Here is a 27,647-nt window from a genome sequence, read left to right on the forward strand (position 1 = left end):
CAGATAAATGAGTACTCTGGTAAAAGTGAAAGTCCTCCATTCAAATTCGACTTAAGAAAAAGTAGAGAAGTATTTTGCTATTGAATGTAGTTAAGTATCTAAAGTAAAAATACACATTCTACACAACGTTTGTGTATTCATTGACCTCTATAGGTTGTGTTAAAGTGGTATGTGGTCCAGTTACGCTGCTCTGATTAAAGGTTGTGTTAAAGTGGTATGTGGTCCAGTTACGCTGCTCTGATTAAAGGTTGTGTTAAAGTGGTATGTGGTCCAGTTACGCTGCTCTGGTGTTAAAGTGGTATGTGGTCCAGTTACGCTGCTCTGATTAAAGGTTGTGTTAAAGTGGTATGTGGTCCAGTTACGCTGCTCTGATTAAAGGTTGTGTTAAAGTGGTATGTGGTCCAGTTACGCTGCTCTGATTTAAAGGTTATGTTAAAGTGGTATGTGGTCCAGTTATGCTGCTCTGATTAAAGGTTATGTTAAAGTGGTATGTGGTCCAGTTATGCTGCTCTGATTAAAGGTTATGTTAAAGTGGTATGTGGTCCAGTTATGCTGCTCTGATTAAAGGTTATGTTAAAGTGGTATGTGGTCCAGTTATGCTGCTCTGGTTAAAGGTTATGTTAAAGTGGTATGTGGCCCAGTTATGCTGCTCTGATTAAAGGTTATGTTAAAGTGGTATGTGGTCCAGTTATGCTGCTCTGATTAAAGGTCATGTTAAAGTGGTATGTGGTCCAGTTATGCTGCTCTGATTAAAGGTTATGTTAAAGTGGTATGTGGTCCAGTTATGCTGCTCTGATTTAACACTTTGGATGCCACGCCCGAGATTTCTCGGGTGTACCCCCTGACCGTTGAATGCCCATCACAAGAGTTATTTAAAAAAAAATTCTTAGCGTTCTGAAATCATATTGCATCAAGCGAGCCTACCGTTGGAGATCCAGGCACCGCCGGCGTTCAGATGTGAAAAAAGCGCCCCCTATCGTCTCCCAGATAGTAAATCACCCTTTTGGATTGGACTCAATGAAAGTGAATGGGAGAACGGATTTCTGACTCCACATTTTACTTCTCACTGATGTAACCGGGGTCTACCAGAGTTCATTCTGGAACCTTGGTGCCACGGCGAATATGTGTTATACTGTACACACGGTGGATCAATACAATTATCGATTTTTTAGAATGGTGATCAGGAATTGGAATATACCATTTGGATACCATCTGATGTCAGGTAAGGAATCTATGTTATCAGTCTTAGGATAATCAGACTAGTTTTCACGGAGATATAAGCGTTTCCACTATATGTGATATTGCTGTTTCACTGTAAAAGCCATCAGGAAATAAGAGCAGCGATTATCAGCGTGCGGCACGAGCGTGCGTGCGCACACATTATACTATCGATCATCTAGCGTTTATTTGAAAACGATTCATAAATAGGCCGACAAATGACAACGTTCTGGAATATTCCAGTAAAAGACGATTATCATCATAGGGTTGTTTTTTTTCGCGAAAACGAGTGATTTTCAAAATGCTATCAAACGGAAATGAAGCGATAAAAAAACAATCTGCCTTGACAATGTTGACTGGAAAATTTGTCTTTGATAAGCGACGGTCAGATTAGACACATAGCCATAATTTAAAACATAGATTAGGCGATATATAAAGTTAACATTGGAGTGGGTTTGGGCATCAAGGGGGTAAAAAGGAAAACATGGCGTGGCATCCAAAGTGTTAAAGGTTGTGTTAAAGTGGTATGTGGTCCAGTTATGCTGCTCTGATTACGTCCTCTTGAAGTTGACAGGCTTCAAATGTGAAAGCATATCATCTTCATAAAATTCTCTATTTTGTATATATTATGTTTGCTATGCAAAATCCTTTTCTTCAAAGTAACTAGTAACTGATGGGTTCAGATAAATGTAGTGGAGTAAAAGTATAAAGTTCCCTAAAATGAAAATACTCACATAAAGTACAAGTAGCTATGAATTGTACTTAAGTACAGTACTTGAGTAAAAATACTTAGTTACTTTCCACCACTGGTATCGGTGTGTATCCTGTATAAAATGTGTCTATAAATCTATTAATGTGCTGTGGAATTTAGAGGGGGGTGGAAACTAAAGAGTTAAGTTAGTAAAGAGAGAGAGAGAGAAAGAGAGAGAAAAAGAGAGAAATAGAGTGAAATAGAGAGAAATAGAGAGAATAAGAAATACAGGGAAAGAGAGAGAAATAGAGTGAAAGAGAGCGAGGGGGGTATGAGGGGTGGAGACTCGTTCCCTGTACGTACAGAGAGAGAAGACGGCAGGGGGAAAAGAAAAACAGAAGGGATGGATGGATGGATGGATGGATGGATGGAGAGAGAGAGAGAGAGAGAGAGAGAGTAACTGGGCGGAGAGGGCAAGAGAGAGAGAGAGGGAGGGGAGGAGAGGGAAGCAAGAAAAGGAGGGATGAGGACGAGAGTAAGACCAGATGAGAGGACGAGCAGTTTGACTGTGTGCAGGGAGGACGCAGAGGGTATATCTCAGGCAGACTACATACAAACCAAACACGGAGATGTAATAACTAATAATAATAATAATGGATTGGATTTATATAGCGCTCTTCATGACACCCCAGTGACCCCAGAGTGCACAGAGTCCATTATTCGTTCATACACAGTCATACCGGTGGTGGTAAGCTACAATTGCAGCCAGAGCTGCCCTGAGGCAGACTCACGGAAGCGTGGCGAATAATCATCGCCTACGGCCCCTCCGACCACCACCAACATTCATTCACATGCATACACATTCATACGAGGCAAGTAGGTTAAGTGTCTTGCCCAAGGACACAACGGCAGTGGGATAGACATGGGCTTGAGCGGGATTCGAACCACCAACCCTTCGATCATTGGACGACCCGCTCTACCCCTGAGCCACGCCGCCCCACAAACTGCTGTATGATAACAAAACCCTGACAGTCAGGATGCCTACTCTATGTGGGGGGCGAGGAATAAACCCTTTGGCGGCCCGCCAGCCTAAGAACTCTCATAAAGTTTACTTTCTCAAAGCACAAACCGTGAGAGAGACAGAGAGAGAGAGAGCGGGAGAGAGAGAACGGGAGAGAGAGAGAGAGAGCGGGAGAGAGAGAGACAGAGAGAGAGAGCGGGAGAGAGAGAGAGAGAGAGAGACAGAGATTTCGACATCGGTTCTGTAAAATTCCCGTCGCCTGTGAAACATCACAACCTCCTTTCTCTCCCTTCACCTCTCCCCCTCCTTAACCCCGCCGACAGCTTTACCCCACCTCCTGCATCTAGCACACACACACACACACACACACACACACACACACACACACACACACACACACACACACACACACACACACACACACATACACACACATACTCGCATGTAAATGTACACACAGCAGCCATTTACACAGTCCATTTCCTACCTCAATCATCTGAGAACGCACACCCACACCCACACACACACCCACACACACACGCACACACACCCACACAGGCCAGCCGCCACCGCCGGTTAGGAATACACCACAAACCACGCGGTTACATCGAAATACTGCCATGGGGGGGGGGGGTTCCATGTGGAATTGATTTAATTTAAAAGACAGCAAATAAAAACATCTAGGAAGCAGTTTAGCAGGCTGAGTAGAGCCTTTAGCTCAAGCTGAGTAGAGCCTTTAGCTCAAGCTGAGTAGAGCCTTTAGCTCAAGCTGCGTTGGCTGCCGGTGAAGTAATTAGGCTGGATGAACAACTTCCACTTTCTCCTGTTCCTTTCCTTCCAAGCGTATCTATAGCTCTCTCTCTCTGTCAGTTCAGTTCATTCAGCTCCATTTATCTTGTTTTTCGAGTACAGACAGGAAAACCACCGTTTAAACTACTCTGGTCCCTCGCGGCGAAGAGAGCCGTCTTTAAGTCTTTAAGTCTGGAGGGGGCGACTCGTCATGTGGTCTCGTCTCCCGTCAGCGGCTAAAACCCAGAGGTCTGTCGGCCGGGCACCCTTCCATAAAACCACCTCTGGGATGGAGGGTTAAGGTCGGCAAGTAAGATGTAGGGATTATAGGGTTCGGGGGGAGACTTAATCCACAACAACAACAACAACATCAGGCCTTGGGGGTTTGAACTATGGGTTAAGTCTCCCGGGGGGGGGGGGGGGGGGGTTGAGGGATTAGCGCACTAAGAGGTTAAAAGGTCATCGTTCTTACCCATGGCGGCGGCCGTGCGGACATCTATGGTGGTCTGAGCCCCTACAAGGCCCAGCAGCAGCAGGAGCAGTGGCGGCGTGGGCGTCATGGCGATGGCGGTGATGATGAGAGAGTGAGAAGGTCCGAGCGTGTCCACGGGCAGTCCTAGAGTGAGAGGCCAGGCGGGAGAGGAGGAGGAGGAGAGAGAGAGAGAGAGAGAGAGAGAGAGAGAGAGAGAGAGAGAGAGGGGACGGCCACAAAGTGAGACTGACTCTCTCAGTACCTGGTTATCAATGCAAGCGCTTCACACACACTCACACACACTGCCCGCCTCTATGGCTCCTGTGTGTGTGTGTGTGTGTGTGTGTGTGTGTGTGCGTGTGTCTGTGGGTCCGAAAGGGGGAAATACCTGCTTTGGGAGGACCGAAACGGTGGGCAGGGAAAGACAAACACACCTTGATATGGGTAGGATGGACAGGTATGTATGCATATGCATACGTGTGTGTGTGTGTGTGTGTGTGTGTGTGTGTGTGTGTGTGTGTGTGTGTGTGTGTGTGTGTGTAGAGTTGGGGTAACTTTGTGCCATATTGATTGATTGATTGATTGATTGATTGATTGATTGATTGATTGATTGATTGATTGATTGAAAACTTTATTAACAGATTGCAGAACGGGTACAATACAGTACGGCTCAATACACACAATTGTTAAGGGGATGCAGACCAGAGAAAGACTTTCGTCTTGTTTACATCAGGGTCCCCCATTTTCAATTCATCATGAATATGAATGTGTGCAGCCTGAGTCCCTTGTGTGTGTAAACAGTATGAATGTGAATTTGTGAGTGTGCGTGTGTGTAGAGTTAAGGTAATGCTATGCCATACAGTATGTGTGTGTGTGTGTGTGTATGTAGAGTCGGGGTAACTCTGTGCCATATATGTGCATGCTTGAGTCCCTTGTCTGTGTGTGTATACAGTATGAATGTGAATTTGTGAGCGTGTGCGTGTGTGTGTGTGTGGCTGGCTGGGGACACAGGAGCTACTGGGGTTGGGTGAGTGGGGGGTGCGGGCCAATGGCTGGATTTGGCCAAAGCTCAAATAAACACCAACATGAATTCCTCTTTTCTCCCCGCGTTCCCTCGTAATGCTCGTATAGCAAACACACATTTATGGGGCGGAAGTGAGGAGGAGAGCGAGAGCCGCTCCGCACACAAGCGCGCAGTGTTCCTGCCACACGGTGTGCGTCGAGACGCCAGGCATAGAGCCGCACGTGTGTTTCACAAGTCTGAGCCGGTGTGTTGTTGTTGTGTAACGGCTTCTCAGGCCAGTGAATTATAATGTGTTCCCGGTTGACGTGGAGATCATACGCATCTTTCGCACGTTGTGTGTACGGTCGTGTCCTTTTCATTCCTCGTCGACTAGTAATCGATTCGTACTAAGACTTGAATGACGGATCTGTGAAATTGTTGTTTTCCTATACGCACCCACGTGGGAAATAACTCTTAGCGTTCTTTCTCAGGAAATAACTCATTCAGCATGAAGAAGAAGAAGAAGAAGAAGAAGAAGAAGAAGAAGAAGAAGAAGAAGAAGAAGAAGAAGAAGAAGAAGAAGAAGAAGAAGAAGAAGAAGAAGAAGAAGAAGAAGAAGAAGAAGAAGAAGAAGAAGAAGAAGAAGAAAAATCGGTAATGGCCTAACTAACACAAAGTCTTGGTCGGACCAAACCAACTAAGAGAGGGGGGGGGGGGGGGGGGGGGGGTTTGTCATTCTGACGCGTCATTCTCTCATCCCTCTTCTCACGCATCGGCCCCGTTCCAATACTTCAGCATCATATGTCCCTTTGCTTCCACCTTCCTTCTGTCTAAAGTTAAGGCTTCCTCACACACTTCACTCAGGAGTAGGTTTATACACGTTGACATTCAGACCGACACCTTTAGGTGTTTCTTTGGTAAAAACCCTTTCACTGCCACACTACCAAAGGGTTAACCCTTTCACTGCTACACTGCAGAAGGTTAACCCTTAGGGTTAACCCTTTCACTGCGACAATACAGAAGGTTAACCCTTTCACTGCCACACTACCAAAGGGTTAACCCTTTCACTGCGACAATACAGAAGGTTAATCCTTTCACTACCACATGCCAAAGGGTTAATCCTTTCACTGCTACACTACAGAAGGTTAACCCTTTCACTGCCACACGACAAAGGGTTAAACCTTTCACTGCGACAATACAGAAGGTTAACCCTTTCACTGCCACACTACCAAAGGGTTAACCCTTTCACTGCGACAATACAGAAGGTTAATCCTTTCACTACCACATGACAAAGGGTTAACCCTTTCACTGCCACACTACAGAAGGTTAACACTTTCACTGCCACACAACAAAGGGTTAACCCTTTCACTGCAACAATACAGAAGGTTAACCCTTTCACTGCCACATGACAAAGGGTTAATCCTTTCACTGCTACACTACAGAAGGTTAACCCTTTCACTGCCACACGACAAAGGGTTAAACATTTCACTGCGACAATACGGATGGTTAACCCTTTCACTGCCACATGACAAAGGGTTAACCCTTTCACTGCAACAATAGAGAAGGTTAACCCTTTCACTGCCACAGGACAAAGGGTTAACCCTTTCACAACCACACTACAGAAGGTTAACCCTTTCACTACCACACTACAGACGGTTAACCGGTTGCGGACTTTCGGTGACAGAGCCTTCAGCGTGGCGTCTCCTACCCTCTGGAATTCTCTCCCCCCTGAAATCCGCAACGCCTTAAAAATTGATCTCAAAACACACCTTTTCACCAAGGCTTTTCCCCATTAGTTAGATTAGGTTCATTATCCCTTACCTGCCCTCAACCCCCCCCCCCCCTTTTCCCCTATTGCCCCCTTTCCCTAGCCCTCTTGATTGTGAAGCGACCTTGGGTTTCCTGAAAGGCACTATAGAAATGTGATTTATTATTATTTTATTATTATTAATGTGGTAGTGGTATTGAATGAATGAAAACTTTATTTAACAGATTGCAGAATGGGTACAATACAGTACGGCTGGGTGCAGTGCTAAGGCCACATTCCACGCGCGTGCACACAAAAATGCATTCACAACTTTCACTCGACTTGGCGTGCCGTGCGCCAAGTACCGGTACTCACCTAGCTACTTGTCTTTGCATAACAATAGCATAACAAAGAACGAGAAGAGCAAAACCAAAATACAAGCCCTGTACCAATTGGTGCGGGTTTGCTTGAGCTGTGGAACCTCTCACTATGTGGCAAATGGTCCCGACTGCAAGGATGAGACTTTTTTTTTTTTTATCCACTTTTTCTCCTCCTGTTTTTCTGTGTTAGTTCTCCCATCCCAATTTAGTCATGCCAATTCCCCCCCCCCCTTCCTGGTCATTGCTCGCATGTGCCCCCCACTGGCCGGTCTAGGGAGGGTTGATAGATACTATCACATGTCCCCTCCGATACATGCAGAGTCAGCCAGCCACTTCTTTTCACCTGCCAGCGCGGACTCTCATTGATGAGGTGTAAAGTGTGGGAGGCTCACACTACCCTCGCCATCTCCCTTCCTCGCTGTGCAGGCGCCCTGACAGACCTCTAGGAGTCGCTGTTTACAACGACCAGATTACCACCCAACGGCTTCCCTCCCGCTGACTCTGCCAATTGAGCCAGTATGACGGCCGGCCAAGCCGGAGGCAACGCTGACAGCCGGATTCGATACCAGTGTCTCTCGCATTGGTGACGAGCGCTTAGTCTGCTGCGCCACCCAGCCGCCCTAAGGATGAGACATTTCTTAAGTTGTGCTTTAGAAGGAAACTGTCCTTCTGTAAACTGTAAGTTACATTGTTAATTTAGTTTGTATTTACTTTTCTAGTTTTTGTTAATTCAATTAAAGATATTGCAACTACAATATTGTATCTACAATTACATTTAAAACATTCTTTGTTTTTCAACCATATCTGTTGACAATATAATTTCTTTATATATTGAATGCTACTGTACATCCTGCTACCTTTTTCAGCTTCTCTATTTCAAGGCAATATTTACAAAAACTAAACTAAAACTGTCACACTCCCAGACCAGGGCCCTCATGCATCAACGTGGACGTAGAACTTGACCTACTTCCACACGTAAGCACGGAATGTAGAACTAGCGCACGCACAGGGAAGTCGGCATTCATCACACGTGCGTAAGCAGGCTCTATGCCCTGCCGTGTTGATGAATACCACTTTGTTCTACCGTCAATGCTCGTGCATGATTATCCATATATGGTCATGAAAATGAGGAAACACCCCCCATGGGATGTGAAATAATGGACCGACCCGAGCGGGACTCCGAGAAACTCCACGGAGAATTCACTGCTGTCGAACCAAGAAGACACTATCGCGTATTATGATTTATGGGATAAATAAAAGGCGGACTTGTAAACGGTGATGTCAGATATCAACGGCTCCCTAAAACCATTGCTGCAATTCTGCCTGGACAGCTCAAAATACTAATAAAGACCGTTCGTTGACCACTGTTTGGCGTTGGTTGTGTGTCATTATAACCGTGCTGTATGAATGCCTTTATTAGTTGTGTTCGATTGGCTATATGATTTTTAGAGGCATCTATTTTGTTGTCGGCTAATAAAGACCGCGCTGGAATATGACTGCCTTTTCCCGTGTTGTTTGATTAATACCCACGGATTAAAGTTCTCCTCAATTCTATTCCAAATCGCGATGGATCTCCCGTAAATTGTCTACCTGCTGCATATGATTTCTAGAGGCATACTACAATCTATTTTGATGTCAGTATTGGGTAGCCTATATAAACAATATAATACGAGAGCATGTACAAGAACAATGAATCTCACTGCATGTATGATGTATCCTGCCTTTCAATACATGAACTTGAATTCCATCATGTTTGTGTGCGGGACTCAAGGCTGCTGTCACAATGGGTGGTACCGCCGTACAGTAATAATAATAACAGTCCACACAATATCACGATCCATGCCATAGCCTATGTTCTATTAGGACATGATCTGTGACGACAAATGTTCTAGAATGTTTGATTAAGATATCATACTCTGACAGCATGCCTATGAGCAACAAAAACGCGAACTTGAATCCCATCATATACATAGTCTGTCCACTATAGTGTCATTGCAATGCGTTTTCTATTCTTTCTTATACAGTAAGAAGGGGGAAGAACACTATATTCATATGACTTGTATTCTGCTTACAGCTTCGAAGTTCCACTGGTTTCGTTTAACGTAAAGCCTTTTAAATATAATCAAAACGTTCCCGTGTTTCTGCGGTCTGTGCGCAAAATAATAACGAGTTGAGCTTTATGATTTATGATGAATTGAAAATGGGGGACCTAGGTTCCAGACCTAGGTTGATCGATGCCATCGGCAATCCTCTAGTGAGGCCTGTGATGTTTACACCCGTGCTCGGGAAGATGTTACGTCAGTTTATTATTACATGACTTAACAACACACCGCGTCCGTGTCATTATTATTTGAATACTGTATACAGCATACAGAAACATGGTGTCAGAAGCTGGAACTAGTATTTTATTTGTTGAAGACTAGTTTATGTCGGATTCGGACTCCAGCAGCGGTTCATCTACTGAACGAGAGAGCCAGGACGAAAGTGAGAGAGTAACGTTACCCAGGAGCTCACCAGCGGCAGCTAGCATGGCGGCTAACGTTAATTTTCCACCACCGTCTCCGATGAGCTTCACAGGCGATTGGAGCGTCAATTGGGAGATTTTTCGGTCCGAATATGAAGACTATGTACTCGTCACGGGCATATTGGATAAGGACAAAAGAATACAAGCTGCAACCCTACGGAGCGCGATGGGAAGTGAATGCCGACACATTTACCGGCATAACCTGAACCTCTCTGTAGACGGTCAAGGGGATCCCGCCGTCATACTGGACGAATTGGAGAAGTATTTCAAGCCAGCCAAGAACACTATCTATGAGAGGTACGTTTTCGGGAGTTGCAAACAGGAAGAAGGAGAATCGATTGATCTGTCCCGGGGGAGGTCCACTTTGACTTGGATCCCAATGTTCCTGCAGTTCAGAGCGCCCCTCGAAACGTCCCCATCGCAATGAAAGCAGCAGTCAAGGCCCAGCTGGACAAGTATGAGGCTGATGGCCACATGGCGCCGGTCACAGACCCTACAGATTGGATTAGCAACATGGTGATTGTGAAGAAGCCAGAGAAACTGAGAATATGTATTGATCCAAAGTTTCTGAACAAGGCTCTAAAACGTTCGCACTACATCATGCCTACCTTGGAGGACGTCTTGTACAAACTGCCGAAGGCCAGAGTCTTCACCTTAGTGGATGCCCGGGATGCATTCTTGCAGTGCAAATTGGACGATGAGAGCAGTCTCATGACCACGTTCTGGACCCCCTGGGGGAGGAAGCGGTGGCTCAAGCTACCATTCGGAGTTTCCGTGGCACCCGAGGTGTATCAGCGTAAGCAGCATGAACTCCTGGCCGGTCTGAAAGGCATCGAGCCCATCGCAGATGACATCCTGGTCGTGGGCTGCGGGGACACAGACAAGGAGGCTGAGAGTGACCACGACGCCAAGCTTGTGGCGTTGATGGAGCGCTGCCGCGAGGTCAAACTGCGTCTAGGCGTGAAGAAGCTGCAGTTCAAGGTGGCCGAGGTGCAGTTTCATGGCCACATCCTCTCATCTGCAGGGCTAAAGCCTGACCCGGAGAAGGTGAGAGCCATCAGCGACATGCCCAACCCGACGGACGCCAAAGGTGTACAGCGTCTCATTGGTTTTGCCAACTACTTGGCCAAGTTCATGCCGCATCTATCAAGTGTCTGCGAGCCGCTGCGACGCCTGCTGGACAAGGACACGCCCTGGCACTGGCTGCCTAAACATGAGACAGCGGTTCGTGAGCTCAAGTCACTGGCTACGACCATGCCCGTCCTGCGCTACTATGATGTGACTAAGCCAATCACAGTCCAGAGCGATGCCAGTCAGAGCGGTCTCGGGTGCTGCCTCATGCAGGAAGGCCAGCCAGTCGCATTTGCCTCGAGGGCTCTGAACCCCACGGAAAAGAACTATGCGCAGATTGAAAAAGAGTGTCTCAGCATTGTTTTCGCCTGCCAGAGGTTCCATCATTACCTATACGGCCGCGACCCAATCACAGCAGAAACAGACCATAAGCCTCTGATTTCCATCTTCAGCAAGCCGCTCCTAAATGCACCCAAGAGACTTCAGAGTATGCTCATGACTCTGCAGAGCTATGACCTGAGGGTCATCTACAAACCAGGCCCGGAAATGTTCATCAGTGACACACTCAGCAGGGCTACAGCAGATTGCGCTGGCAGAGGAACAATATACCAGCGACACGCCATCTGTTCTCTGCAGCAGGAACAAGAGGATGTGCAGTGTGTGAATCAGGCGGACTACTTGAATGTGAGTAGCCAGCGTCTGGAGCAAATCAGGCAGCACACCGACCGAGATGAGTGTCTGCAGGCACTGAAGAACACAGTTCTAGTCGGCTGGCCAGAGGTAAAGGAAGAAGCACCTATCATCGCTAGAGAGTACTGGCCTTTCAGGGACGAGATCAGTGTGCAGAATGGAATTATTTTCCGTGGGCAGAAAGTAGTCATCCCAAAGTCTCTGCGCCCAGAGATGCTGACACGCATACATTCGAGTCACATAGGAGGAGAAGCATGCTACCGACACGCTCATGAGACTCTGTATTGGCCCAACATGCAGACAGAAATAAAGGACTTTGTGAGCACCTGCTCAACCTGCAATGTGTATGCCCACAACCAGCAGAGGGAGACAATGCTCTCACATGAGCTACCTACCAGGCCGTGGCAAATCTTAAGTATGGACTTGTTCAGCCACAGGCAGAAGGATTACCTTCTCATAGTCGATCACTATTCAGATTTTTGGGAGATTGAGCTCCTCCCCGACATGGCCGCAGAGACAATCATCAAGCGATGTAAAGCACAATTCGCACGAAATGGCCAACCAGAAAGGGTCATTACAGACAACGGCCCTCAGTTTACCGCTCAGTTCAAACGCTTTGCCTCCGAATGGGAGTTCGAGCATGTGACTTCCTCTCCAAGATACCCGAGGGCGAACGGCAAGGCGGAGTCTGCTGTGAAGATTGCGAAGAATCTACTGCGCAAAGCCGCGCATGATGGTGATGACCCATGGAAGGCCATACTGCACTGGAGGAACACTCCCACTGAAAACATGGGAAGCAGCCCGGCACAACGCCTCATGTCCCGCCGACTGAAGACGTCCATCCCGGCTACGAACAGGCTCCTCGAACCAGCGGTTGTGTTGGGGGTCACGGAAAAGTTGCGCCACAGGAAGCAACTTGCGAAATCCTACTATGACAGATCTGCCCGGGATTTGCCGGAGCTGGAAGTCGGGGAGGCTGTCAGGATGAAACCCCTGCCGGGTGATAACACTGGCCAATGGAGAGTCGGGACCTGCCTCCAAAGGGTGGCGCCAAGGTCGTATCTGGTTAATGTTGAGGGCTACCTGTACCGTCGTAACAGAGTAGACCTCAGAGTAGCTGAGCCAACGGCGAGGGACACACACGAAACAAATGGGCCTGAGGCAGCACGAGCTCCGGATATTTCTGCTCCAGAGACTGTAGAGGCTCTCCCAGCGGTGACTGAGCCACCAAGCCCGGTCAGACTCTCACCCAAGGCCTTTTCTGGCCCAGTCAGTGCCCCGCTTTCAGATGGGCGCACTTACACAAGGGTTGGACGGCTATCTAAACCACCTCAGAAACTCACTATGTGATAAATGTGATGTAGCTGTTGTTGTAAAAAAAAAAAAAAAGGAAAAAAAGAAAAGATACTGTAAAACATACTGTTTGTTCAATGCTGTTGTTGTTAACCATCTTTGGTTAATTTGGAAACTGAGATTTTGCACTACGTTCAAATGTGTTGTTACCATACAGTTTAGCACTTGTTCAAATGTGTTAGTTCACTTGGAAAAGGAAGATGTTCCAGACCTAGGTTGATCGATGCCATCGGCAATCCTCTAGTGAGGCCTGTGATGTTTACACCCGTGCTCGGGAAGATGTTACGTCAGTTTATTATTACATGACTTAACAACACACCCGTGTCATTATTATTTGAATACTGTATACAGCATACAGAAACACCTGATGTAAACAAGACGAAAGTCTTTCTCTGGTCTGCATCCCCTTAACAATTGTATGTACTGAGCTGTACTGTACTGTACCCATTCTGCAATCTGTTAATAAACTTTTCAATCAATCAATCAATCAAGCTACGCGGAGCGCAGTCAGTCAGTAGCCTACACCCCGTATATTCCGATAACGCTATATAAACCATGCTGCATTCATTCTGAGAGAAAGATCTATTATTCCAAATGCTATTTATAGGGTTTTGACCATAATTACACTACTGTTGCTATTTTACAATGAACTATAATGAACTACGGTTCGTACAGAACGTGCCAGTGTTATTATGCACAGAAGCTCATTTCCTTGTTGTAATAATATATTCTACCACTGGGCGCTAGGTACGCCAGGTCTGACCTGTGCGTAGATGTACGCACGAAGTCAAGTTCAAGTTCAAATTGATGAATCCCACTCTTTGCTTAGAAATGATCGTACGCACAGGGTAAGCACAGATCTGTGCGTAGAACACGTTGATGCATGAGGGCCCAGCTCATGTCTGGGAGAGAGAATGCCCCAGGCAAAGAGTTGACAGTTGTGTCATATCGCCATCTAGCGGTCACCTGCAGACGATGCAGTCAACATTGATCCTGCTTGGTCATATTAATAACATTCTGCTGTGGCAATTAGTCTCTATGTTACAAGTGTTGTCTGTTTAGGTGTTCTCTGTGTTGGCATTCTGATTCTGTGTTTTTGTATTTAGCCTAGTCCTTGTTCCAGTATTGTTGATTATTGTATTAGTTCTAGTGCCTTCTTCCCCCAGCTGTTTTCCATTAGTAATCATTGTAATTAGTCTTTGTATTTAAGGGTGGGTCTGTCCTCACTTCCTTGTGGTGTCATTTCCTCCAGTACCCCGTGTTGTTCCCGTATCGTGCCTATGTCCTATCATGTGAGTTGTTGTCCAGTCAGTGAGCTTGTTCTTCTGTTTGTTTTGTTAGCTTTGTTTGGTGCTCTTTGTTTTTTGTGATCAGTCCGTGTTTGTTCCAGAGCCAGCCCGGCTGTGCCTCCTTTGTTTTGTTGTTTTGGTTGTAGTAAATATCCCTTCTTTAAAGGATAACTCCACTATTTTGGGAAATTTGCTTATTTAACATCTTCCCTGGAGTTAGACAAGAAGATACATACCTTTTTTGTCTCTGTGCGTGCATTTTAGCTTTGGGAATAGACGCTCCGTTAGCATAGCTTAGCTTCATCACTGGAAGTGAGGCAGGACAGTAGCCTTACAGTGCCTTACAGTGTATTGCAAGGTCTGACATTGACCAAACTTGATATGCATGACCTTGGTGGGCTCTAGGTCAACTCCTGCAAAGGGGGTCAATGTCAGACTTTGCAATCAAAAGTTAGGGGGCTAATAACCCTTGCCATAATTTCAGTGCGCCCCCTAACTTTTGATTGCAAGGTCTGACATTGACCCCCTTTTCAGGAGTTGACCTAGAGCCCACCAAGGTCATGCATATCAAATTTGGTCAATGTCAGACCTTGCAATACACTGTAAGGCACTGTAAGGCTACTGTCCTGCCTCACTTCCAGTGATGAAGCTAAGCTATGCTAACGGAGCGTCTATTCCCAAAGCTAAAATGCACGCACAGAGACAAAAAAGGTATGTATCTTCTTGTCTAACTCCAGGGAAGATGTTAAATAAGCTAATTTCCCAAAATAGTGGAGTTCCCCTTTAAGCTTCACCCCTCATCTCTGCCTCGTTCCTTCTCCCTTGTCTGCAAACTGTGTTCTCACCTTCATTAGCACCACCAATCGTTACATAAAACTAATTTCCTATACAAACATGTTTCCTACTATTTATGCTCATTCTAATCATAATGCTGGTTGGAGCTGTTCTGTGCGCACGCGAGGGAACATTTATGCGCATGCGCGCGCGTGCATGCATGTGACGTCATTAAAACAGCATGCAACCACTTATGAAATCACCACTGCATCACTGAGTATGACTCAATACACACAATTGTTAAGGGGATGCAGACCAGAGAAAGACTTTCGTCTTGTTTACATCAGGGTCCCCCATTTTCAATTCATAATTCCTTCTTTCGCCGCCGTAGACGGCTTTGGATGAGCAGCTTCTCTCCTCCTCAAACTAGATTTCCACCAAGACGTTCATCACCATACATCAGCATCACCCGCCGCACCGATAGGTCCGTATAAATCAAGACTATAGGGAGCTGTAGTGGTTACGTCAGTGCTGTTTCCGGCCGGTCCACCTCGCAAAATTGCAACGTATTTCCCCATTGCCCATTTCTAAATCGTCTCGTTTAAAACAAATAAAGCATGAACATTGGCATGGTGTACCTTTCTGTGTGTATTCATCCACAATCTATAGCTCAACATGAAACAATTCGCAATTAATCGTAAAATAATTACGTAGAATTTTATTTCAACCAAAAATGTTTAAACAATAATGTTAGTGGTAGACATGGAAAGCTTTCCAATGTTCATAAGATAAGATAAGATAAGATATTCCTTTATTGATCCCCTTGGGGAAATTCAGGCATCATAGCAGCATGGGGGAAGGGGGGGGGTACAGGTAGCAAAAACAACACAAGCAGTGTAAACAAATAGGTCAATATAATTTACTATCTAACTAACTGAAATATATATTCACAGTATTCACAGTGTCACATAAGGTGCAGTATGCATAAGGTAGTGTTATAATTTACTATCTAACTAACTGAAATATACATTATTCACAGTATCACAGTATCCACATAAGGTGCAGTATGCCTAAGGTAGTGTTATTGTCCTCCTTGGGTTCCTATTAGTTCTAGGTCAATGTCTGGCAGCAGTCACTGCCCACTGTTGTGGAGCCTGATGGCCGCTGGTATGAAGGACTGTCCGAGGCGGTTAGTTGAGTGTTGGGGGGGTATGAGTCTGTGGCTGAACGTGCTTCTCATCTTGACTAGCTCGTCGTAGAGAGGGTGGTAAGGGTTCTCCAGGATACCTAGACATCTAGTCTAGGTAGCTTGACTCCCACCACGGAGCTAGCCTTCCTCACCAGCTTGTTGAGCTTGTTGGTGTCCCTCGAGTTGATGTAGCCTCCCCATCATGAGGCAGAATTCTTACAATAGCCAATAATCCTTTTTCCCAATGATAAATCCCTAAACGGGTGGACCTCGCGGGCGGTCCAAAGTGACGTCAGACGACACCTCCCTATGGGCGAGCCTATAGCTCAGCTGGACCCCCCCCCCCCGGTCAGTCAGACAGTTGCTCTTGTAGACCGGCCCTCTGGGGCTCCGGCCAAAAATTTATGAAAAGACGCTCGGTTTGTAAATTGGATTGAAAAGTCGCCTCCATCTCTCGTTCTCCGCCTCGCGGACGTCCCTCTCGCCTTTTTCCCTCCTCCTCTCCTCCTCTCTTCCTCTCTTCTTCTCCTCCTCTCTTCCTCTCCTCCTCTCTTCCTCTCTTCCTCTCCTCCTCTCCTCCTCTCTTCCTCTCCTCCTCTCTTCCTCTCCTCCTGTCCTCTCTCCTCTCCTCCTCTCCTCCTCTCTTCTCCTCTCCTCCTCTCCTCCTCTCCTCCTCCTCTCCTCCTCTCCTCCTCCTCTCCTCCTCTTCTCCTCCTCTCCTCTCTCCTCTCCTCCTCTCCTCCTCTCCTCCTCTCTTCCTCTCCTCCTCTCCTCCTCTCTTCCTCTTCTCCTCTCCTCCTCCTCTCTTCCTCTCTTCCTCTCTTCCTCTCCTCTCCTCTCTCTTCTCCTCCTCTCCTCCGTGGCGGCGGGTAACGCGAGGCCCTGAGGCCCACGGGAGTCAACATCGTTAGAAAACACACTTTCATCAATAAAGTCCAACACACACACAAACACACACACACACACACACACACTGAACAGAGACCCCTCTTTTCCCTTCAACATCCCACTCCACCCGGCCCAACCCTGCATTCCTCTGCGCCCCCCCCTCGCACACACACACACACACACACACACACACACACACACACACACATACACACCACCTGAACAAGCCGCAATTGAGGGGGTAGTCTGGGGGCGGGGGGTGAGGGGGTGAGGAAGGGGGATGTGAGGTGAGGCTGTACAGTAACTAGCCAGACAGATTTCCTACTGAACTGAACATGCTGTGCTGTGTGTGTGTGTGTGTGTGCGTGTGTGTGTGTTTGTCTGCTAATGTGTGTGTGTGTGTGTGTGTATGTGTGTGTGTGTGTATGTGTGTGTGTGTGTGTGTGTGTGTGTGTGTTTGTCTGCTAATGTGTGTGTGTGTGTGTGTTTGTCTGCTAATGTGTGTGTGTGTGTGTGTGTGTGTTTGTCTGCTAATGTGTGTGTGTGTGTGTGTGTGTTTGTCTGCTAATGTGTGTGTGTGTGTGTGTGTGCTTATGTCTATCAGTGTGTGTTTGGTGTGTTTGTCTGCCTGTGTGTGTGTGTGTGTGTGTGTGTGTGTGTGTGTGTGTGTGTGTGTGTGTGTGTGAGAGAGAGAGAGAGAGAATGAGTGTGTGTGTGTGTCTATCTGCCAGTGTGTGTGTTTATGTCTGCCAGTGTGTGTGTATGTGAGAGAGTGAGTGTGTGTGTATCTGCCAGTGTGTGTGTGTGTGTTTATGTCTGCCAGTGTGTGTGTATGTGAGAGAGTGAGTGTGTGTGTATGTATGTGTGTGTGTCAGCAAGTGTGTGTGAGAGAGAGAGTGAGTGTGTGTGTTTATCTGCCTGTGTGTGTGTGTGTGTAAGGGAGAGAGAGAGAGAGAGAGAGAGAGAGATGAGAGTGTGTGTTAATGTGTGTGTGTGTGTGTGTGAGGGAGAGAGAGAGAGAGAGAGAGAGATGTGTGTGTGTGTGTGTGTGTGTGTGTGTGTGTGTGTATGTGTGTGTGTGTGTGTGTGTGTGTGTGTGTGTGTGTGTGTGTGTGTGTGTGTGTGTGTGTGTGTGTGTGTGTGTGTGTGTGTGTGTGTGTGTGTGTGTGTGTGTGTGTGTGTGTGTGTGTGTTAATGTGTGTATATTGGATAGGAGATGAAAGATTAAGGGATATGTTATTTCTGGACTGGCTGCATCTGTGGCTTATAACATAAGACAGTATGCACACACACACATGCATACACATACGAAAACACACACACACACACACACACATGCATCCACATACATAAACACACACATCCACATATGTAAACACACACACACACATGCATCCACATACATAAACACACACATCCACATAATGTAAACATACGCACACATAATACGCACAAATACACATGGACATGCAGTGTACATACAAAGAGAAACACACACAGGTTACGTAACGGCTCGTCCTCAATCTGCACGACAAACACAAACACGCCGGGACTGGAGTGGTGGCAAAAGTACTCAGTTCCTTTATTAAGTAAAAGTAGAAATACCCAGATAAATGAGTACTCTGGTAAAAGCCCTCCATTCAAATTCGGCTTAAGTAAAAGTAGAGAAGTATTTGCTATTGAAGGTACTTAAGTATTTCAAGTAAAAGTATGCATTCTACACAATGTTTGTGTATTCCAGTGCTTGGGAGCATTCATTACTTGAACCATTGACCTCTAAAGGTTGTGTTAAAGTGGTATGTGGTCCAGTTATGCTGCTCTGATTAAAAGTTTTGTTAAAGTACATTTACATTTAGTCATTTAGCTGACGCTTTTATCCAAAGCGACTTACAAGTTTTGTACGACAAGTCAGCAGGAAGGGTACAACTCTATTAGCTGAGTAACAATGTTCATCAAAGTGTTGAGTGCTACAATGTAGGTTAGTATATTAGGACAAGTGCATGACAGTAAGGTTAGTTTGGTTTTAACATTTCTTTATTTCAGATATTGATTGAAGAAGTGTGTCTTTAGTTGACGGCGAAAGATTGGTTGGGTTTCGGCTGTCCTAACTGTGGTGGGAAGTTTGTTCCACCATTGTGGGGCAATGACTGAGAATAGGCGGCTTCTCTTTTGATGACCCTCCCGGAGCTCGGATAGGGGTGGGTCTGAGGCGGCCAGAAGATGCAGAGCGTAGGGGTCTTGAGCGTGTGTAGTTAAAGACCATTGACCAGAGGTAGGCGGGAGCCGTTCCCTTTGCGATATGCCAGGTCGAGGGCCTTGAAGCGGATTTGTGCGGCAATGGGGAGCCAGTGCAGGTCTCTAAGAAGTGGAGTGACATGGGCCGACTTCGGTAGGTTTGAGATCAGGCGGGCGGCTGCATTCTGAATGAGTTGAAGAGGCTTGGTGGCAGTGGTCGGAAGGCCAGCAAGCAGTGCATTGCAGTAGTCGAGGCGGGAGATGACTGTTGATTGGACGAGAAGTTGGGTGGCTTCTTTTGTCAGGAAGGGGGCGGATCCTTCTGACATTACTTACTTACTTAGGCCTTTAAATTCCCAAAGGAACATAGGCCGTCGACGAAGCTCCTCCATCCTCTTCGGTCTTTGGTCTGCCTCTCTTCCTCCTGCCCTGTGGGTTCCATGTCAGCGCCCGCTTTGTGATTGATTTCTTTCTTCTGAGTGTGTGACCTATCCACTTCCACTTCCTCCTCCGGATTTGAATTTCTATTGTGTCCTGTTTGGTGAGTTCCCACAGGTTGGCGTTAGAGATGGTGTTGGGCCAGTATATTCCCAGGAGGCGTCTGAGGCACCGCTTGGTGAAGGTCTGTAGCTTGTTGAGTATAGTGGTGGTGGTTTTCCAGGATTCTGAGCCATATAGTAGAGTGGTCTTTACGTTTGAGTTGAAGATCTGTAGCTTGGTCTTGAGTGACAGGTTTTTTGCCTTCCAGATGATGTTTAGCATGTTGAATGATGTCCTTGCCTTTCCAATCCTGGCTTGGACATCTTCCGTACCCCCTTCCACAGAAATGATGCTTCCAAGGTAAGTGAAGCTGTTTACATCCTCTAATGGGTTTTGTTCCATGGTTATGGGTGTGTTGTTCTTGCTGTTGATACGCATTACTTTGGTTTTGGATGAGTTTATTTTGAGCCCGAGCAGAGCAGCAGTTTCTTCCAGTTTTCCCGATTTTTCCTGCATCTGTTGATGTGTGTGAGCCAGTAGTGCCAGGTCATCAGCAAAATCCAGATCTTCCAGCTGCTCTGTCAAGCTCCATTGTATGCCGGTTTTTCTGTTGCTGGTTGTTTCTTTCATCACCCAGTCTATACAGAGGAGGAAAAGAAAGGGTGAGAGCAGGCACCCCTGCCGCACACCAGTCAGGACCTCGAAAGCTTCTGATATACATCCTTCATGGAGGACTTGACAGCATTTCCCTATCCACACTGTCAAAGGCTTTCTCAAAATCTATGAAATTCACATAGACAGAAGAGTTCCATTCAATAGACTGTTCGATGATAATCCTAAGGGTGGCGATTTGGTCTCCACAGGATCGGTTGTTCCTGAAGCCAGCCTGGTTTTCCCTCAGTTTCTCATCGACCCACTTCTGGAGCCTTTCCAGCAGGATGTGGTTGAGCACCTTCCCCGGTGTTGAAAGGAGCAGTATTCCTCTGTAGTTTTTACATTCCCTGAGGTCTCCTTTTTTGGGGATATTCACGATGTGGCCATCTTTCCAGTCAGATGGGACATTTTCTTTCTCCCAGATGGTTTGCATGAGGTGGTGGAGCATGTTGGTGGAGGTTTCAATGTCAGCCTTAAGAGCTTTGATGTTACAAATCAGCTGTGACTTTGTAAACAAGTGATTTCTTCATATCATGCATTAATATGTCAAATCCATTTTAGCTCTATTTCCTAATTCGCTTCCAAGATTTATATTTGAATACATTTTATTCTAGTCTTGTCTACTTCTATATTTTCCTTGTTGGAAAAGGATTCAGCTTCTTGTCAGTAAAAAGAGCTAATATATTGTAAACAAAACCGTGCGTTTTAAATGTAAACAATCATTATTCACATACTTCATTCATCTTTATCATTCATTCTGTGCAAACGCTCAAAGTCAACTGTTCCATTGATTGATTGATTGAAAACTTTATTAACGGATTGCAGAATGGGTACAATACAGTACAGCTCAATACACACAATTGTTAAGGGGATGCAGACCAGAGAAAGACTTTCGTCTTGTTTACATCAGGGTCCCCCATTTTCAATTCATCAGGACATATATGACATACATGACATACAGATAGTCAGTACTGCTACATCTATACATTTATGACATACCAGATTTGCAAATACAGTACTGTTTGTGATACAAAAGGAGTCAAGAAAAGGGAGTATATACATTTGACGTAGAAACTGTACATTGGAGGAGGTTGGGTGGGGGGGTTGGGTACATTGGGATATTGACAACCATACTGGGTAATTTACATTGGAGGTGGTTGGGGGGGGGGGGCACACTGTATAAACAAGTAAAACTGTACATTGAGGGGGGGGGAGGAGACACTGTACAAACAAACAAAATTGTACATTGGACTATTGACAAAACCATACTAGGTAAATGACTGTACATTGGAGGGGGTTGGGTTAGGATATTTACAGGGGCCAGTGTTGAATTGGAGTCTCCCGTAGGTGTCCCTTGAGAGAGGTTTTGAAAGTGGGTAGTGATCCACATTCCTTTACAGCTTTGGGTAGGGCGTTCCACATTGATGTGGCATAATTGCGAAACGTGTTTAGTCCCTTATTTGAGCCGAATCTGGGTTTAACATGATTTGTGGAGCTCCCTCTGGTGTTGTGATCGTGGTATTCACTGACCTTTGGGAAGTATTTTGACATGTACATGGGTACCTTGGTCGTGTAGTGTATCTTGTAGACCAGGCCCATTGCTAGTTGCTGTACTCTGTCGTCTACTCTAAGCCATCCTAGGTTGTCAAAGTGGGCAGGGGTGAGGTGGGTTCTAGGAGTAAGGTCAAGCAGTAGTCTGACCAGTTTGTTTTGAGATGTTTGTAATTTTGTTTTTAGCGCCTTTGAGGTGCTTTGGTACCATGAGGTGCAAGCATAGTCGTAGTACCCCTGAATGAGTGCTCCTGCCAGAGTCTTCAGGGTATTCTTGTTTACCAGAGAGGAGATCCGGTACAAGAATCGAGTTCGTTGGTTGACTTTTTTTATTACATTGGATGCCATTTTGTCACAGGAGAGATTAGCCTCTAGGATGGAACCCAGGTAGGTAATTTCATCTTTCCTTGTGACAATATTGTCACCCACTGTAACTGAGAAGCCGTCGGTCTTGCTGAGTTTGTTATTTGAACCGAAGAGAATGGACTCTGTTTTGCCCATGTGTAATGATAGTTTGTTATCAGCGAGCCATATGCAGATTCTGCCTAGTTCCGAGCTGAGGGTTTTTTCAACCTGTAACTTGTTCTTGTCAGAGACCAGCAGGGCTGAGTCGTCCGCAAACAGGAACAAGTTGCAGTCACAAGCTGACGACATGTCATTTGCATAAATTAGGAACAGTAGCGGTCCTAGTATGCTTCCTTGTGGAACACCACAGCTCACTGTGAGGGGGGGGGATAGGGTACCGTTTACCTCCACCATCTGTTCCCTCCCCTCAAGGTAGGATTGCATCCAGCTCACTGATAGACTATCAAAACCAATTGCTTTTAGCTTGTCAATCAGAATGGAGTGATTGACCGTGTCAAAGGCCTTTTGTAGGTCCAGCATGACCATGCCGCAGTATTTGCCTGCGTCCACCTCTTGTTTGATGTGGTCATTCAAATAGAGAAGGCATGTGTCAGTGGAGTGGGATGTTCTGAAGCCAGATTGGAATTCGTAGATTAGATTTTTTTCCGCTAGGTACTTTTCGACCTGTTCGTAGACTATTTTTTCCATGACTTTCGAGATGGAGGTGAGAATAGAAACAGGGCGGTAGTTGCCTGGGTCTAATTTGCTGCCCTTTTTGTGCAGAGGGGTCACCCTCGCAATTTTGAAGTCCTTGGGGACGTGTCCCTGTTTTTTTTTTAAACTTTATTTTTTTAGCGTTTATCGCTTTTCTGGTCAAGCATGACCGACAGTTGTAGGGTGAAACGGGAGAGAGAGCAGGGGGAGACATTCGGCAAATGACGGCGAGTCCGGGAATCGAACTCGGAGTCAACCAGATCCGTGACGCAGCACGGAGTCCCGCGCGAGCGCGGTAACATGGTGTGCTACTGGAGCACCCACGTGTCCCTGTTTTATGGAGAGGTTTATTATGTGTGTGATGATTGGGGTGATGGCGTACATACGTACATCCGGCTTCAACATGGACGGTCGCATTTTACGTAGCTCCCGTAACCAACGCAACAGAGCAACAACAAAAAAGTACTTTGCGCATTTTCTACTTTCCCTCCTGTGGATTATGGATTTGTACCTGAATTCACAACTCAAGCAGCAACTCCAGACAGAAGTGGAGGGTAGCGAAAACGTAAATCAGCAGTCCCATTGCGACTTCTACTTGTTAACGGGCACGGAGAGGAAACATCCAGCCTTCGGAGCCACGGCGATCCACGCAGTACTTACTGCAAATCCGGAACGAAAGAAATTACCCCCGGCAGGCAAGTGTAATAAGAGATCAATGTTTTTATTATATCTGCTCATGTCGGGTGACATACATCAGAACCCTGGTCCCGTAATGACACGGAACCAGAGACTACAGCAAGAAGCGATGGAGGTTCCCATCGCGACCAACAGCATCAACAACGCAACCTGTGGCTACATCCACAGCGCGGGCGGCGAAGCTCCCCCAATGACGCCACAGCAGACGAGCACACGTGAGGCAGTGACGAGAGGAGGTGAACCGAGGGTCGAAACCATGACGACCATCTCGACGCGGGATGTAAACATCTCGACGCCCGATAGCCGGCTAGCTAGCAGAGCTAACAACGAAAACAACCAGGAACGAGTCCTTTGTTGTTCCAGCACGGCGCGGGACCCGACCCCCCCCTCCCCCCTCCTTTGTTGTTCCAGCACGGCGCGGGACCCGACCCCCCCCTCCCCCCTTCTTTGTTGTTCCAGCACGGCGCGGGACCCGACCCCCCCCTCCCCCCTTCCCACCCACAACAACACAGAGGAACAGATCACAAACGAACAATACTTCGAACCTGCCAACATCAATGAAATAACCAACGCCAATGGACTGAACATTTTTCACATTAACATTAACAGCTTAAAAAACAAATTGGATGAAATCAAACAAATATTCATAAATGGTAAGGCAAACATACTGTGCTTCTCAGAAACTAAGCTCGACGATTCTGTAAAAGATCCAGAGATAGAGATTGAGAACTACTCAATAATCAGGAATGATAGGAACAAACATGGAGGTGGTGTCTGTATGTACATACACAAGGACACCAAATTCATCAACAGAAATGACCTGAATCATAAATCAATTGAAACTGTATGGGTGGAAATCCTATTCGAAAGGGCGAAATCCCTACTGGTTGGCACAGTCTACAGGCCGCCAGATCATAGTGGCTTTTATGATACACTGGATGGGTGTTTAGCTGGAGTTGAGGATGTAGACAAAATTCTTATTGGAGACTGGAACACGGATATGCAACGAAAAGATGCACCCGTCTTCAAGGCCTTCAGTAGGTTTTGTGATCTGCATGGCCTCAGCCAGCTAATCACCCAACCCACACGTGTATGTGAATCAACTCAGACTACCATTGACCTCATTCTGACCTCCGACAAGTCCAAGATCTCAAATAAAGGGGTTATAGCATGTGGGTTAAGTGATCATTATATGATATTCTGTACCCGAAAAAAACTAAAACAAAAGGCTGGCTGCCACAAAACAGTCACATCTAGAGACCTCAAAACCTACTCTAGCGAGGCCTTCAACCTTGAACTGGAGAGTCTGGACTGGTCAGATGAACTCAATGGTACACTGGTTGACGAAACATGGCTTGGTTTCAAAACCAAATTCTCAGCAATACTAAACGACATGGCCCCCCTAAGAACCACCAGGGTAAAAAATCGCGCTGAGCCGTGGATGCACTCCGAAATACTGGCCGCTATGAAAACCAGAGACAAAAAATGCTCTGAGTTTCGTAAAAGTCAGTCAAAGCTTACTAAAAGCACGAGCAGTGAACTCCAAGCCCACGTGACTGAACTCAAACTAGAAAGAAACAGACTAAGAAACGACGTAAACTCCATGATCAAAACTGCAAAAAAGAATTTCATCAATGACAAAACTGAGGAAAACAAAAACAAACCACGTGAACTTTGGAAATTACTCAATAATCAACTAGGATGCAGTAAAAAACTTAAAGCCAGATTCTCAAACATAAACATAAAAACGGACAACACGCTCATCACAGACAAGCTGGATGTAGCCAATTACTTAAACATTTTCTTCACAAACATAGCCACAACACTGGTAAACAAACTACCCTCCCACTCAGGGCTTTATGGGGTAGAACACATAGTAGCTTACTACAAAAACCTAGGGGTCCGCAAGGACGACTTCAAGCTGGAAATGGTAACAACAGATGAGGTACTCAATAAACTGAGCGCCCTCCAACCTAACAAGGCCACTGGCCATGACAACATCCCCTCCAAATTCCTCAGAGACTCAGCAGCCGCCATCACACCAATCATCACACACATAATAAACCTCTCCATAAAACAGGGACACGTCCCCAAGGACTTCAAAATTGCGAGGGTGACCCCTCTGCACAAAAAGGGCAGCAAATTAGACCCAGGCAACTACCGCCCTGTTTCTATTCTCACCTCCATCTCGAAAGTCATGGAAAAAATAGTCTACGAACAGGTCGAAAAGTACCTAGCGGAAAAAAATCTAATCTACGAATTCCAATCTGGCTTCAGAACATCCCACTCCACTGACACATGCCTTCTCTATTTGAATGACCACATCAAACAAGAGGTGGACGCAGGCAAATACTGCGGCATGGTCATGCTGGACCTACAAAAGGCCTTTGACACGGTCAATCACTCCATTCTGATTGACAAGCTAAAAGCAATTGGTTTTGATAGTCTATCAGTGAGCTGGATGCAATCCTACCTTGAGGGGAGGGAACAGATGGTGGAGGTAAACGGTACCCTATCCCCCCCCTCACAGTGAGCTGTGGTGTTCCACAAGGAAGCATACTAGGACCGCTACTGTTCCTAATTTATGCAAATGACATGTCGTCAGCTTGTGACTGCAACTTGTTCCTGTTTGCGGACGACTCAGCCCTGCTGGTCTCTGACAAGAACAAGTTACAGGTTGAAAAAACCCTCAGCTCGGAACTAGGCAGAATCTGCATATGGCTCGCTGATAACAAACTATCATTACACATGGGCAAAACAGAGTCCATTCTCTTCGGTTCAAATAACAAACTCAGCAAGACCGACGGCTTCTCAGTTACAGTGGGTGACAATATTGTCACAAGGAAAGATGAAATTACCTACCTGGGTTCCATCCTAGAGGCTAATCTCTCCTGTGACAAAATGGCATCCAATGTAATAAAAAAAGTCAACCAACGAACTCGATTCTTGTACCGGATCTCCTCTCTGGTAAACAAGAACACCCTGAAGACTCTGGCAGGAGCACTCATTCAGGGGTACTACGACTATGCTTGCACCTCATGGTACCAAAGCACCTCAAAGGCGCTAAAAACAAAATTACAAACATCTCAAAACAAACTGGTCAGACTACTGCTTGACCTTACTCCTAGAACCCACCTCACCCCTGCCCACTTTGACAACCTAGGATGGCTTAGAGTAGACGACAGAGTACAACAACTTGCAATGGGCCTGGTCTACAAGATACACTACACAACCAAGGTACCCATGTACATGTCAAAATACTTCCCAAAGGTCAGTGAATACCACGATCACAACACCAGAGGGAGCTCCACAAATCATGTTAAACCCAGATTCGGCTCAAATAAGGGACTAAACACGTTTCGCAATTATGCCACATCAATGTGGAACGCCCTACCCAAAGCTGTAAAGGAATGTGGATCACTACCCACTTTCAAAACCTCTCTCAAGGGACACCTACGGGAGACTGCAATTCAACACTGGCCCCTGTAAATATCCTAACCCAACCCCCTCCAATGTACAGTCATTTACCTAGTATGGTTTTGTCAATAGTTCAATGTACAATTGTGTTTGTTTGTACAGTGTCTCCTCCCCCCCCCCCCTCAATGTACAGTGTTACTTGTTTATACAGTGTGCCCCCCGGCCCCCCCCCCCCCCCCCCAACCACCTCCAATGTAAATTACCCAGTATGGTTGTCAATATCCCAATGTACCCAACCCCCCCCACCCAACCTCCTCCAATGTACAGTTTCTACGTCAAATGTATATACTCCCTTTTCTTGACTCCTTCTGTATCACAAACAGTACTGTATTTGCAAATCTGGTATGTCATAAATGTATAGATGTAGCAGTACTGACTATCTGTATGTCATGTATG

General features: G+C 46.2%; 1 protein-coding gene across 3 annotated transcripts in view; it reads right to left on the bottom strand.

Annotated features, from left to right (window-relative positions):
• The window catches only part of matn1 (matrilin 1), an 86,052-nt gene that overhangs the window by 30,852 nt on the left and 27,553 nt on the right, over nt 1-27,647 (bottom strand). For all 3 annotated transcript variants that reach the window (XM_084312606.1, XM_084312607.1, XM_084312605.1), the window contains exon 2: nt 4,192-4,335. In XM_084312606.1, the coding sequence (XP_084168732.1) occupies nt 4,192-4,279 (88 nt within the window). In that variant the 5' untranslated portion in view covers nt 4,280-4,335. The remainder of the gene's footprint in view (nt 1-4,191; nt 4,336-27,647) is intronic.

This window comes from Notolepis coatsorum (genome assembly GCF_963971535.1).
Source record: "Notolepis coatsorum genome assembly, chromosome: 4".
Lineage (NCBI taxonomy): Eukaryota > Metazoa > Chordata > Actinopteri > Aulopiformes > Paralepididae > Notolepis > Notolepis coatsorum.